At 44.3% G+C, this 14,671-nt stretch overlaps 1 protein-coding gene across 4 annotated transcripts in view; it reads left to right on the forward strand.

Annotated features, from left to right (window-relative positions):
- Positions 1–14,671, forward strand: part of PPP6R1 (protein phosphatase 6 regulatory subunit 1) — a 126,649-nt gene that overhangs the window by 25,784 nt on the left and 86,194 nt on the right. For all 4 annotated transcript variants that reach the window (XM_040432375.1, XM_040432395.1, XM_040432390.1 and 1 more), the window contains exons 2-4: positions 3,512–3,744; positions 5,122–5,308; positions 13,482–13,619. In XM_040432375.1, coding sequence (XP_040288309.1) covers positions 3,518–3,744; positions 5,122–5,308; positions 13,482–13,619 — 552 coding nt within the window. In that variant the 5' untranslated portion in view covers positions 3,512–3,517. The remainder of the gene's footprint in view (positions 1–3,511; positions 3,745–5,121; positions 5,309–13,481; positions 13,620–14,671) is intronic.

Raw genomic sequence — 14,671 nt, forward strand, 5'->3', positions numbered from 1 at the left:
GTGTTGCAGTCGGCACTTGACGTTTTGCGGGAAGAATTTGCCTGGCATCCTTCAGACCCAGATTCCTCTGTCAGATACATTAGTCCTGATTCCTCTTCTCCAGAGCCTTTCAGCCATCGCATAGCTGTGTGCCTGATTCCTGAGGTTGCTACAATGTCAGTGGTGTTTCTAGTAGGAGGTGTGAGCAGTGCATGTGCTGTGACCACCTACTTCACAAGGCTCTGTCTGCTATTAGCGGTCACATTTCCATTTGGGAGACTGGGTAACACCAGAGAGGATTAGGTGAAAGCAGTTGCCCACTAATTGTGCCTAAATGTCCTACCTTGGTTTATATTTGGTAGAAGAACCTGCTAAATGCTTACCTTAGCCTGCCTGAGTTGTCTGATAGTCCAGGGTCTAACTGTTGGGCTCCCGCTGATCATGACAGTGGGGGCCCGTGCTCCCCATAGAGCAGCAGTCCGCCATGCATGCTGCCACTCCATTCAGCTCTGGTGCTGTCCGAGATAGCTGGACGCTTGTACTTGTGGAGCGTGTCCGCTGCTCCGTTAAAACAGGGAGAGCATGGGGACCCATTCTCGTGATGGTGGGGGGCCCAGCAGTTGGTCCCCCACTGATCAGACGCTTTTATCCTGTGGATAGGGCATAAGTTGTTGTACTGTAGTCACAATACAACTTGTAATCAGAGCATTGCATGAGCTCAATTGTTTCTGTTGCGCACACACGGCACGCTCGGCCGCTCTGAACTAGATGGCTCCTGTAGCCACATGCCATTTTACAGTGGATGAAATGGGGAAAAAAAACATTCACAGCATGAGTGGTATTAGAAGTGAGCCTGCCAGTGTTTTTCTTGGGTCTTATACACTGTGCCATAGGGCATCCTAGGTGTTGGCAGGTGGAACAATTCGCAGCTTTCAGCTTATGTATTAATATTGGTTTGTGGGTGTTTTATATGCCAGTATGTCCTCATATTACCCTGTGCAGTTTCCTACTTGTTAATGCATCTTCATATTGGCACTTGCTCTTTTCTGCTTCCGATACAAATGATGTTAACCATTTGCTGGTAGCTGAAGAATCCGTCCCTTATTTAAAAGTCACCCCAGCAGTACTCAGAACCCCTGAAATGTTATACACAGGCTGAATGCACAGTGCGTTCAAACCTTACCTTTTGCAGATATTCCGGGAAAACTACTCCCATGTGGTAATCCTATAGTTTAGTAGTAAATGGTCTGCTATGCATGTTGAAATCATAACTTCAAGTCTCAGGAGAGACTTGCATAAACTTTTTTTTATTTTTCTCCCTCATTTTAACCTATAATAAAAGTCTATACTATAATAAATGACCATGTAATAACAATAAAAGACCTTAGGGTACTTTCACACTAGCGTTTTTCTTTTCCGGTATTGAGTTCCGTCACAGGGGCTCAATACCGGAAAAAAAACTGACCATTTTTATCCTAATGCGTTCTAAATGGAGAGCATTCCGTTCAGATGCATCAGTTCAGTCCCTCTTACGTTTTTTGGACAGAGAAAATACCGCAGCATGCTGCACTTTTATCTCCGGCCAAAAATACTGAACACTTGCCGGAATGCCGCATCCGGCATTAATTTCTATTGAAATGTCTTAGTGCCGGATCCGGCATTAAGTGTTTCGGCATGCGCAGACCTTTAAAATTGCCCCAAAAAATAAAAAATACCGGATCTGTTTTTCCAGATGACACCGGAGAGACGGATCCGGTATTGCAATGCATTTGTCAGACGGATCTGCATCTGCATGCCGTCGGACAAATGACATCAGTTTGCGTCCAGATTGCCGCATCCGGCAGGCAGTTTCGGCGACGGAACTGCCTGCCGGAATCCTCTGCCGCAAGTGTGAAAGTACCCTTCCTATATTGGGAATAGTGTTTTGTTTTTTTGCTTAGAAACCTAAAACCTATTACTGGTTTATTCAGACACAATATTTGATTAAGAAAAAACAGCAATATTTATTACATTTTTAAGCCTAAACACATTATTCTCAATATGATAAGAATATAAATATAGGATTCAAATCTGGGATCTCTACATGCAAAACAAGGCACTTATCGCCAAGCTATAGCATTGCCACATACAGATATGTTTTTCTATGCTTATAAGCGAACACATATTACTGGTGTCTTTATAATCATATACTGTGCTTGTGAATGAAGCAGTAATACAGTATGTATATTGGCTTTCTGAGCAGATCTCAGTGTGATGAAGCTATAGTACATGGAGTATATGATATGTAGGTGCTAGGACACATCCGTGCCCTCAGTATGTCTAGCCCTGTGAATTAGGGGGGGGGGGCGCGCGCGCGAGTGTGCAAAGCACTTGGGTACTAAAACGGAGTGCTCCAAAGATTCAGCCCCAACCCTGGTGCTCAAACTTCTCATTTGCATCTCCATAAAAGCACAGATATCTCTGCAGCAAGACGAGTCCTACCAGCCAGTATGTCTAGTTTTATAGGGTAGATCCTGATGACGGAGCAGCTTTAAATCTTTGTCCTCGATTAGTCTGCCTGGAAATGTATGAATAAATTGACAATTTGGTGTTCCAATTCTGTTCGAAAGGGATGTGTCCCCACATAGTCTGACACTGTTTAATCTGACAGTGCAGGGACAAGACCCTATTAACAAGCGGAATGGTAAAGGCCTCTTTACATGGGCAGCCACAGCAGGCAATGATCGGGATTGAGCCTTTGGTTCCCGATATTTGCCAGCTCATCAGAGGATCTGAGAGCGCCATTTACATGCTGCAATCATCTCTTCTGTATGGGAAAGGGTGATCACTGCTGCATGGATTACTGTGATTAGGCATCTCAGTAGAGATTCATTGTTTCTGCGCAGCAGATCCCTGTTCACACAGTACAATCTGATTCCCAGAAAAAGTGATTTAGACAACCCCATCAGCGACGCTTTCACCTGATCATCAGGGGATTGGCGGCCTCTTTAGACGGGACAATTTTTGAGAATGACTGACTATTCCTAGGAACGCTCCTTCCCGATAATTGCCGGGGATTTTCCCAGTTATCAATTTATTATACACTTCCAGAAGGAGTAACTGAAGAACGGCACAATGCAGAGTTCTCAGACCCTAATACAGATGTGTCAGGAGAGATGATGGTTCCTCTTTAGCTTAGTGACTGCAGTTGTTTCCCCATTGAGATGAGTACATGTATATATCATATTATGTGACGGTAAAGAAGAAGTCCTAATGAAGATTGAAACCTCCTATCAGGCTGTGTCTATGCACTTACAAAGCAGCCCCTGTCTTGTAGGTGAAATGTTTGGGGCTCTCTGTTATTCCACTGACCTCTTCATAAGTAGGTTGATCTCTTGTGTTTGATCCATGTGCGGTCTGTAGGTGCTTGTCTTCTCAGTGCTTCATTCCATTTTTGCAGACGTTTTGGTGCCTGCAGTTGCTTCTGCATTTCTTGGTCCTCTCAGGTATAGGACACTGGCTGAACATTACAATAAGATGTGTTCTTTTGCAGTGAGACATGTTTTGGAAGTTTGACCTGCACACGAGTTCGCACGTGGACACTCTGCTGGAGAGAGAGAACATTACTCTCTTTGAACTTCTGGATGAGGAAGATGTGCTCCAAGAGTGCAAAGTGGTCAATCGCAAGCTGGTGGAATTCCTGGTCCAGCCGCAGCACATGGAGGAACTGGTCACCTGCATCACCCTGGAGCCGCCCGGTGATGTGGATGAGAAGCTGCGCTATAAGTAAGCATGGCTTATCGCATTCAGATGTATTTTTCCACACAGCACGTTTTGTATCATTTAGTATTGTTTGGGTGAGATTGGGTTGTAGCACTAGGACATGCAGGTTTACTCTCCATACACTACAACCAGACCTATGACCTATTTGTCCCATCTTGGCTTTTCATGGCTGAGGAGGAAATAACTGCGGTAAGCGCCGGCCTGGGGAGGCAGTGCTACAAAATCGGCCAAGCAGACAGAACTTTGTAATTTCCATACCTCCCATACCAGTGAATGGGAGCTACGCTGTTTGTTACTCGGGATGGCTGCTTGGATGTTTCCACAAGTCCGTCTATCCCCAGAAAGACCTTACTGACTTTGTTCCCATCTCAGCCATGGAAGGTCGAGATGGGATTAATCCCTTTATGAAATAACTTTTAGGCCCTAACTGAGCCAATATTTGGCTGTAGAGACAGCGCTCTTTCTCTCTATCTTGAATTTTTTTATTTTTATGACTAGTTTTTTTTTTGGGGGGGGGGGAGGGGGGCTGGGGATGTTTAAGGCATCATTTAAGGAAAATCTATGGTACGGTTTAAAACGTACCTTCCCTACTGAAGCTCCCTGCATACGGTCCTCTGCATTGGTTCCCTCATCTCCATCTTCTGGTCCGGGGTTTGTTTTCTTTGTACCCGGCATGGGCATGGTCACCTGATCTGCTTCATGGTCACCTGATCTGCTTCATGGTCACCTGATCTGCTTCATGGTCACCTGATCTGCATCTGCCTGTGGACGAATCGCTGCTGAGGCCAGCGGTTGGCTGAAGGGGTACAGGTCGCCATGCCCATGCTGTTGAGGAAGAAAACAAACCCCAGACTGGAAGATATAGTCAGAACTGAACCAGAGTTTGGTTTTGAGTTTCCACTTTAAAAATCAACTACCGAAGTTATTCAACGAAGTATACTGCGATTTCGTGAATAACTAACTTCGGCTCATCGGAGCCCATACATTCTAATGCTGTACGGAGTCTAATCCCCGTACAGTAGTATTCCGAAGTTTTGAACGAAGCGACTTCGGAGGAAGCATCTGAAGCTTGCTTCTCTCAACTCTAATGGAGACGCTAAAGCCTGCAGGAGGCAGGTGAGTAGGGCAGGCAGGCTGTTGGCACCTTTGAGAAATTATGTATTCTCAGACACCCCCTTTAAGAAGCCAGTTTGATTTAGGTGCAGTATGTAGGCCCAAATCCAGTGTTTGTCGGATATCCTTGTGGCACAGATCTTTAGACACTGGTGCTCCGCATAGAGTAACACAAGCATATGGTCCTCTTCCTTCCTGCTGATAGTAAATTACATAGTTTCAGCACTACGGGTTTGTGATTTGCCTTTTTTTTTCTTTTTCTAATAGGTATCCCAGTGTATCATGTGAGATACTTACAGCAGATGTAACACAAATCAATGATGCCTTAGGAGAAGATGAGTCTTTACTGAAGCGTCTGTATAGCTTCTTGCAAAATGAAGACGACTTGAATCCCTTGCTAGCCAGCTTCTTCAGCAAAGTTATGGGAATCCTCATTAACCGCAAGACAGAACAGGTAACTTTAGACATGACAAAGGTGTGAAAACTAGTGCAGAAAGGAAATGGGGAGATTTCTCAACACTGGTGGAGAGCAAAACTGCCTTAGCTGCCCATAGCAACCAATCAGATTCATCCTTTCATTTTCCAAAGGAGCTCTCAAAAATAAAAGGTAGAATCTGATTAGTTGCTATGGGCAAATATAAATTTTATGCACTTATATAGCGCTACTCTATTCCTCAGCGCTTTACAGACATTAGCATCCCTAATGGGACTCACAATCTAAGGTCACTATCAGTATGTCTTTGGAGTGTGGGAGGAAACCTACGCAAATACGGGGAGAACATGCAAACTCCATGCAGATGTTGTCCTTGGTCGGATTCGAACCTAGGACCCCAGCGCTGCAAGGCACCAGTGCTAACCACTGAGCCACCGTGTCTTTAAGCCAGTCCTGATAAATGACCCCCTTTGTGTTCAGCTATGTTACTACCAATGACTAAAAATGAAACCTTTGTGAATTAGATTTCAGAAATGAAGCTGGATGTGTTGGGTAAGGTCATCCTCTAATGATTGATGGACAAACAGAAAAGCTGTGGCCTGCTTAGACTGTGTTCACACACAGCAGATTTGCCACAGAAATGTCTGCTACTATCACATTTATTTTACTGTGACTTGCAGAAGTCAATGCACATGCAGCAAAAACAACCCTATTCTGAATAAACCGATTTTCAGTTGCTGAAATTTCAGCAAAAAATCTTGCCGCGTGTGAAGAACATACATTTAGGATATGTTGACCTGTAGAATATATGGTTAGGATTTTCTGTCTGGATTTGCAGGTGGAATATCCGCAGTGCAATATAACATTGGAGCATCTTTTCTTCAAACTTTGCAGTGTGCCATTCCTCTGTTACTCCTTCTGGAAATGTATGATTAAACTGACAACTGCATGTTAGGATTCCCCTTTTTAATGGGATGTGTCTCCGCACTGACAGAACAGTGCCAGTCTTTGAAGAGGAGCACACAGTTGTCAGTTTATTCATAAGTTTCTAGGAGGCATTCCAGAGGAACCACTTGCTGTAAAGTTCTAGTGAAAAATAATTAAATAAGGAGATTACAAGGGCGCTGACAGGCCCTCTTTAACTATAGGTATGGGAATTGTTGATTACTTGTGCATAATGAACTTGCAGCATTGCTGGATCAGCCATTTTAAAAGCATTTAGGTGCTTGGTACAGCAAGTAAATGTGACATATTACAGATTTCCCTAACACCTCCACAACGGCACTGATAGGAGCTTGATCCCGCCTCCCAGGGACAGGAAACAACAGCGGAATCCCAAATAAAGACACCTCTTCCTTCCTACTCCAGTTGTTGTTTCCTGTCCCTCAGGACGGGTGGAAGCCTTGCCAGTGCGCTTGCTGGAAGTTGGACGCTCAGCCTAGGATTCTTCCCGTTCTTGGGAGGGCTGAGCAGGGGACAGAGGCTCCAGGTGGAGCGTGCAGGATCGACGCCATGCGCGGCTTTGCAGCAGGATTCCGTAACACTGCATTGCTCTGTCCTCTGCCAGTACTGGTCGCGCTTCCGGCGGTGGCTGACGTCATCGCGCAGACCAGCCGGCCAGGGGCTTGGCCAGGAGGAAGCGGGGCTTGGCCAGGAGGAAGCGCAGCTTGCTCGGAGTCGGTGTGGAGGCGGAGCCATGTAAGCGGGACGCTGAGTTTTAACATGGCTCTGCGATTCCAGAAATTTGACTATTGCTGGAGAATAACCAGGATGTCCTTCATTAATGCTGATGCCCCACGCATATCTGCTGATCCCTACAAGGCCCTCAGCCTGGTAAGAGACCAACTCCTTTAAAGTTATGGGGTTGTCAGATGGATTTTTTTTTCCTATCTAGATTCCCAAAAGCACCACCTGGGTGCGAGTGATGTATGCCCTTTGGGTCTAGTTTTCCTAATGTATGTACTGAGGAGCCTATGGGGCGAAGCTTCCATCTGTGGGATTATGACTGAACACCTCTAAGTCAGAATCCCCCCTAAACGTGACAATAGTTGTCGCAATAGTATTCCTGCTCAGGTTCAGACATTTGGTGTATGTGCTTGTAAAAAGCCGCTATGTCCACTCTACACTAAAAGGGTGGTAGCGGAAGAGTCGACATCATTTATGGAAAACCTTAGAACCCTTATTTGATATGGCTTCCACCTCTCCCCATCAGTCTACTTCAATTTTGACGAAGGAAAGCTTTTTTCTGGGGACTCTGACTGCTCTGGTTATCCCTTATGATCCCCGGAGGATACAGATTTTCTGTTAAAAACTATACTGGCAACTATGAAGTTAGATGTTTCAAGGATTGGGGGAAAAGAAAAAACGAGTGTTCCCTATTCATGATAATATAAGGGACATTATACAAAGGGAGTGGAAAGACCCTGAGAAAAGACCCGTTATTTTAAAAGCCTTCAAACGTAAATATCCGTTTGCAGATTCATAATGTGAAGCGGGGAAAAACAAAACAAAGGATACCCCGGTAGCCAGAATTTAAAAAAGTACTCCCTCCCCCTTGAAGACATGGGGTTTCTAAAGGACCCCATGGACAAAAAATGTGAAGGGCTCCTTAAAATATCTTGGGATACGCGATCGGCTATGTTTAGACCTACTGTTGCTGCCACCTGCACATCTAGGTCTGTTTCCATGTGGATTAACTAGATGGAAAATCATTGAGCAGCCGGTACCCCCTGGGAAGAAATTATATCCTCTCTCTCTCCTGGGGTTAAAACACGGATGCCTCAGCAGGTTTGGTGAGGCTCTCGGCCAGGTCTACAGCTCTATCAAACGCTACCCGTAGAGACATATGGTTAAGGTCCTTGTCGGGTGATGCTGGCTCAAGGAGTTGCCTCTGTGCTATTCCCTGTGAGGGGGATAGACTTTTTGGGTCTGCATTGGACGATATTTTACAAAAAGCTAGGTTCTATCAGACCCAAAACAAAAAGGAGTCTTCAGGTAGATGGCAATCCTCTAGACGCCAGGGGAGGGGATTTTTTATATCCCAATTCCTCTTCCAAGAAGTCCCAATGACGCCAAAAGTCCGGTAAGGGGCAGGCTTTCAAAGTTTGGCCATGCTTGGGATTCTATAGGAGTTCTCCCTGGGTCTTAAAAGGGTTGTCCTGGTTCAGAGCTGAACACGGACATACCCTTATTTTCACCCAGGCAGCCCCCCTGAGGCTAGCATCGGAGCATCTCATGCTCCGATGAGCTCCCTTGCCCTGGCTCTTTTGTTTATCATAACACACTGCCGGGCGGAAACTTCAGTGTGTGTACGGTGACGTCACCGGCTCTGATGGGCGGGCTTTAGTGCTGCCCTAGCCGTTTTACTGGCTAGGGCAGCTCTAAAGCCCGCCCATCAGTGCCGGTGATGTCACCGGGCTTCCTGGCAGCCCCATGGAGAGCCCGGTATGTCACCGGAACTCCTAAAAATGCCTTTGCCCTGCGCGATTTAGCGTAGGGCAAAGGAGAGCATCGGAACATGAACTGCTCCAATGCTCTTGTCAGGGGGGCTGCCTGGGTGAAAATGGAGGTATGTCCGGGTTCAGCTCTGAATCCGGACAACCCCTTTAAATCCAATCAGTTTAGACCTTACTGCCTGTAAGATTCCTTACAAACAAGGTTTGTTCAGATCTAGGCAAACAGGAAGCTCTAGCATCAGAAGTCTCTTCCCTTTTAGAAAAAAGCGTCATTATAAAGGTTCCGTTAGACCAGCAGGGTCAGGGGGTTTCATCTCCCTTATTCCAAAAATAATAAAAACAAATGGGAAGTTTAGAAAGATCTTCAATCTGAAGGACCTAAATCACATTGTCATAAAAAATAAAATAAAAATAATTTAGGATGGAATCAATAAGATCTGCAGTAAATCTCTTTTTTTTCAAGACTATTACATGGTAACAGTCGATCTGGCGGATGCCTATTATGATGATCCTATTTTCAGTGAGAGTCAAAAATATCTCAGGTTCGCTGTATACACAAAAGGAGAGCTCGGTCACTTCCAGTAACAGGCTTTACCCTTCGGCCTCTCCAGTGTGCTACATCTTTTCACAAAGATTAAGGCAGATGTAATGGGTTACTTTCATATGAAAGGAATAATTGTGGTCCCCTATCTGGACGACCTTCTGATTACAGAAGATTCCTATTCTCATCTTCTTGGCCATCTCAGAATTGTGAAACAAACCCTTGCCTCTTTAGGATGGGTCATCAACCAAGAGAAGTTAAAACTAATTCCAGGTCAGCAGAAGTTATTTCTGGGGGTATTTCTGGACACCCACCATCTATCCTCCTTTTTGACCCAAGAAAACAGATCAACCTAGTAACCCGGGTAAGAATTTTCTTTTCCAAAAAGGATAGCATTAATAAGAGACATCATGTGCTTGCTGGGACTTTTATCGTCAACAATATCCTCTGTGAATTGGGCTCAGGCCTACACCAGGATCTTGCAATCTTTCCTTCTTTCATCTTGGGAAAAGACAGAGTTCCTTAGGAAAGAAAATAAAAATCCCACACCAAAAAAAAAAAGTTGGTGGACGTTGGAGAAGCATCTACAATCAGAGCCCATGTTCTGCAAGAAATGGTACTGGGGACATGGAATCTCCAGATGTCTTTAGCATCCTCAAACCTGAGGGAATTAACAGCAGTTTTACGAGCCTTCCTAAGCTAAACCAATGACGGTGGCATATCTAAATTGTCAAGGGGGGGATGAGGAGCAAGTCCTTGGCGGCTGTCTAAAAGATGATATTCAAACGGGGAGAAGAGAACCTAAAGTCCATCTCAGCGTTTTTTTTTAAAAGGAGAAGAAAATATTTTTGCAGATTTTCTCAGCAGACAATCCCTCAGAGAAATGGTTATTAAATCTAGAAGTATTCAAACAGATCTCAGAGAGATAGGGGCTTTCGATCTGGATCTGTTCGCGTTGAGACAGAACAGGAAGGTAGAAAATTCTATTCCATCTGCCCCAGGAGAATCTAAATCAAATAGATGCTCTCTCGTTAACATGCCCAGAGGTCTTATCTACGCATTTCCACCATTTTCTCTGATTTCAAGGACACTAATGAAGATACGGGTAGAAGAGGCACAGGTTATAATGATTACACCTTATTGGCCAAAGAGGTCCTGGTTTCCCCTGCTTCAAAACCTTTCAGCAGGGGAACCCTGGATTCTGCCTCAGATTCCGGACCTCCTCCATCTGTGTCCTGCGCTTTATCCCAACTTCCAGCATCTACATTTAAAGGGAGTGTTTCACCTAAACTGACCATTATAGAACACTTACACCATGATCTGCATTATAGTCCCCATATTGGAATGCTACTTACCGTATAGCTGTCCGTCGCTTATTTTCGCTAAAAAACACTTTTATTCAATATGTTAATTAGGTTATGAAGGGGCCCAGGGGCGGCGTTCATGCGGCCGGTGCCCAGGCCCCTCGTCGCTTTTCAGATGAAACCCCTCCCCTTTCACCCCTCTGGCCCGCCCTAGGTTCTTCAGAAATCCTGCGCCGTTCACAAGATTCGCCGCTCCTGCACACTTCATTCCCCATTATAGGCGGAGGCACAAGGCTGGCACATGAGCATTAAACGCTCTTGTGCCTCTGCCCATAATGGGGAATGAAGTGCACAGGAGCTGCGAATCTTGTGAACGGCACTGGCGCTGGATTTCTGAAGAACCTAGGGCGGGCCAGAGGGGTGAAAGGGGAGGGGTTTTATATGAAAAGCTACGAGGGGCCTGGGCACCGGCCACTTGAACGTCGCCCCTGGGCACCTTTAGAACCTAATTAGCATATTTATTATAAGTGTTTGGTTTTTAGCGAAAATAAGCGACGGACAGCTATACGGTAAGTAGCATTTAAATATGGGGACTATCATGCAGATTATGGTGTTAGTGTTCTGTAATGGTCAGTTTAGGTCAGGGATGCCCAACCTGTGGCCCTCCAGCTGTTGCAAAACTAAAACTCCCAGCATGCCCAGACAGCCTACAGCTATCAGCCTACAACAGGTCATGGTGGGAGTTGTAGTTTTACAAAAGCTGGAGGGCCGTAGGTTGAGCATCCCTGGTTTAGGTGACAGACTCACTTTAACAGCTTGGAAGTTGAATGGGACTTGTTAAAAAAGAAGCTAAGTAAGATATGACTCTTATGTTAATTTGCATAAAAGGCGGGAAGTACAAAAATGCATAATACTTATTGAATTCGTCTGCAAATGAAATTAAAAGTGTAATTTATATGTTTAGGGTAACACAATGAACATTTAGAAATTCTCAGTGAGGGTAGCATAGTAGAGGTGACAGGTTCCCTTTAAGGCCACAGATTTTTAGAAAGTCTGACCATCTCCTTGTTCAGTTTCAGGGGTAGAATAAGTGTCTTGCAGCCTCTAAAACAGGCATCCCCAAACTGCGGCCCTCCAGCTGTTGCAAAACTACAACTCCCAGCATGCCCGAACAGCCTACAGGTATCGGCCTACAGCAGGGCATTGTGGGAGTTGTAGTTTTACAACAGCTGGAGGGCCGCAGTTTGAGGATGCCTGCTCTAAAACTTCTATAGCCCGGTGGATAAAACTTAACCATCATCCTTTGTTATAAATAAAAAAGAGGTTTCTCCTCCCTTGGGGTTGAAGGCCCATTCCACAAGAGCTTTGTCCACCTTGTGGACTGAAAGGGGGGGGGGGGGGCTGCCTCTGTGGATCAGATATGTAAGGCAGCCACATGGTCTATCCCCACAACCTTCTTTAGGCACTGTAAACTTGATGTTATGGCTATCCAGGATCTGGCGTTATGACGAAAAGTCCTTTCTGCTGTGGTCCCTCCCTAAAAATCTCCTTCTCTTAAAATCTGCTATCAGTGCCGGTGTGGAGGCGTTGGGGAAAGATGACAATTACTCTTACCGGTAATGCGATTTCCCGTAGCCTTCACAATGGCACTGGGGTTCCTCTCTCTCCCCCCCATATATTTGTTGGTTTGAAATCACAGATTGTATTTATATGATGTGCTTATGTTCTAAATTATCTTCGGTTCTCTGTTATTAACTGGAGTAGGAAGGAGGAGGTGTCTTTTTATTTGGGCTTCCGCTGTTGTTTCCTGTCCCTGGGAGGCGGGATCAAGCTCCTATCAGTGCCGATGTGGAGGCTGCGGGAAATCAAATTTCCAGTAACAGTAATTGTCCTCTTTCATCTGCATTGTAAACCATGCTACTAGGTGTGCATGGCACCTTGTAGTGATCTTGAGTTGCAAACAGCATTCTAGTCCAGATCTGCTTTGTCAGGCAGCTAACCCCCCCCACCTCATTTGCAGTTTTCTCTTATCTCCCATACTTGCCTGCTATTTCCTAGTTTGCAATGTGTCTGCTGTCCCATCATGCCTTAGGGCAGTGAGATGTCACCTGGCATCAGATCATATGACACTAACCATGCCCCTTGTCCGTGCCAATGAGTCTTCCTACGTCCTACATTACAAGACTCCACCACAGGACGTAACCTACTGCAACTGAATATCAAAACAAATTTAGAATAAGGCAGTTTTGATAAATGGTGATATATATGGGGAAAGTGATATAAAAGCGATATCTGTTGGCCGGGATACATTTATATTAGTGGGACAATACCTTTAATCACCAGAGACATGGATCTTGTAAGGAATACTGGACTGTAATACATCATGTATCTAATGTTGTCATTCACTGTATTTTTACAGTAGTGCAGTTCAGACTATGTATGACCGTTAGCACCCTGAATGAGGTCCCTGATGTGAATAGAACAGGGATGTGCTCCTTTTTTTTTTTAACTTGCTAGATATATATATATATATATATATATATATATATATATATATATATATATATATATATATATATAAAAAATTATATTATGTCTGTCCTTCTTTTGAGGAGCGGCAAGCCCTTTTTTTTGGGGGGGGGGGGGGGGGGCTTTTAGTAAGTCCCTCCCTCACAGTCTTCTGGAAGAGCAGCCACACAGCGTTTTTGTCTTACATTCTTGAGCTGTGGTTTATTGTAGCCTGATGGCAGGGTTGGGTGGATTGTTGCCTGTTTACATGGCTGTATAAAATCAGTGACATGGGCATGCTCCCCCACTAAGCTTACCTGACAGCGTTTGCTAGGCTCTCGGGCTACAGCACAGTCCGCATATAATACATATATTTTGTTTTGCAGATTATAGCCTTTCTACGTAAGAAGGATGACTTTGTAAACCTGTTGCTGCGACACATAGGCACATCAGCGATTATGGATCTGTTACTGCGGCTTCTGACCTGTGTGGAGCAACCTCAGCTGAGGCAGGATGTATTCAATGTAAGAATGAGCCATAAAATGTAACTGTTTGTAGTACAAGGGCATGTAAGATTTTAATGGCTGTGTCAAACCCTCCAGACCTAGAGCCGTCCTATACCGTGGCACTGCATACTGACTAATAGTGGTAACGTCCCTAACATTCATTGATCCTAATAACATTTCTACCTTGGATTAACACTAGGTAAGCAGTCAGCAAAGGTGAACTCTGGCCACTTTGTACTCCACCGCCATTACCTCATCTCCTGCAGCTCCGCTGTTCAGAAAGCTGGGAATACACATTACACAACTACTGAAGGTGTATGTCCACCTTAAAGGGACACTGACAGGCCGTTAGAGCATATAAAGTGACATATATTCTTCTATTGGTCTTAATATGCTTAATTAAACTATACCATTATCACCCCTCGCTGCCTTTCCGTTACTTATAAAAAGTGTTTTTATCAATATGTAAACTACAGAATCAGGGCCATAAATATTGAGTTTGGTTTGGCTGTTAACCCTTGCTTTGTAACTGGAAAAAAATTATTAAAATGGAAAATCTGCCAAAAAAGTGAAATTTTTTAATTGTATTTCTATTTTCCATTAATTCTTGTGGAACACCTAAAGGGTTAACAAAATTTGTAAAATCAGTTTTAAATACCTTGAGGGGTGTAGGTTATAGAATGGGGTCATTTTTGGGTGGTTTCTATTATGTAAGCCTCGCAAAGTGACTTCAGACCTGAACTGGTCCCTAAAAATTGGGTTTTTGAAAATTTCTGAAAAATTTCAAGATTTGCTTCTAAACGTCTAAGCCTTGTAACATCCCCAAAAAATAAAATATCATTCACAAAATGATCCAAACATGAAGTAGACATATGGGGAATGTAAATTAATAACTATTTTTGGAGGTATTACTATGTATTTTATAGAAGTAGAGAAATTGAAAACAATCTCAGAATGGCCTGGATAAGTCAAAGCGTTTTAAAGTTATCACCACTTAAACTGACACTGGTCAGATTTGCAAAAAATGGCCGGGTCTTTAAGGTGAAATAGGGCTGAGTCCTTAAGGGGTT

The sequence above is a fragment of the Bufo bufo genome, chromosome 1 (genome assembly GCF_905171765.1).
Source record: "Bufo bufo chromosome 1, aBufBuf1.1, whole genome shotgun sequence".
NCBI lineage: Eukaryota > Metazoa > Chordata > Amphibia > Anura > Bufonidae > Bufo > Bufo bufo.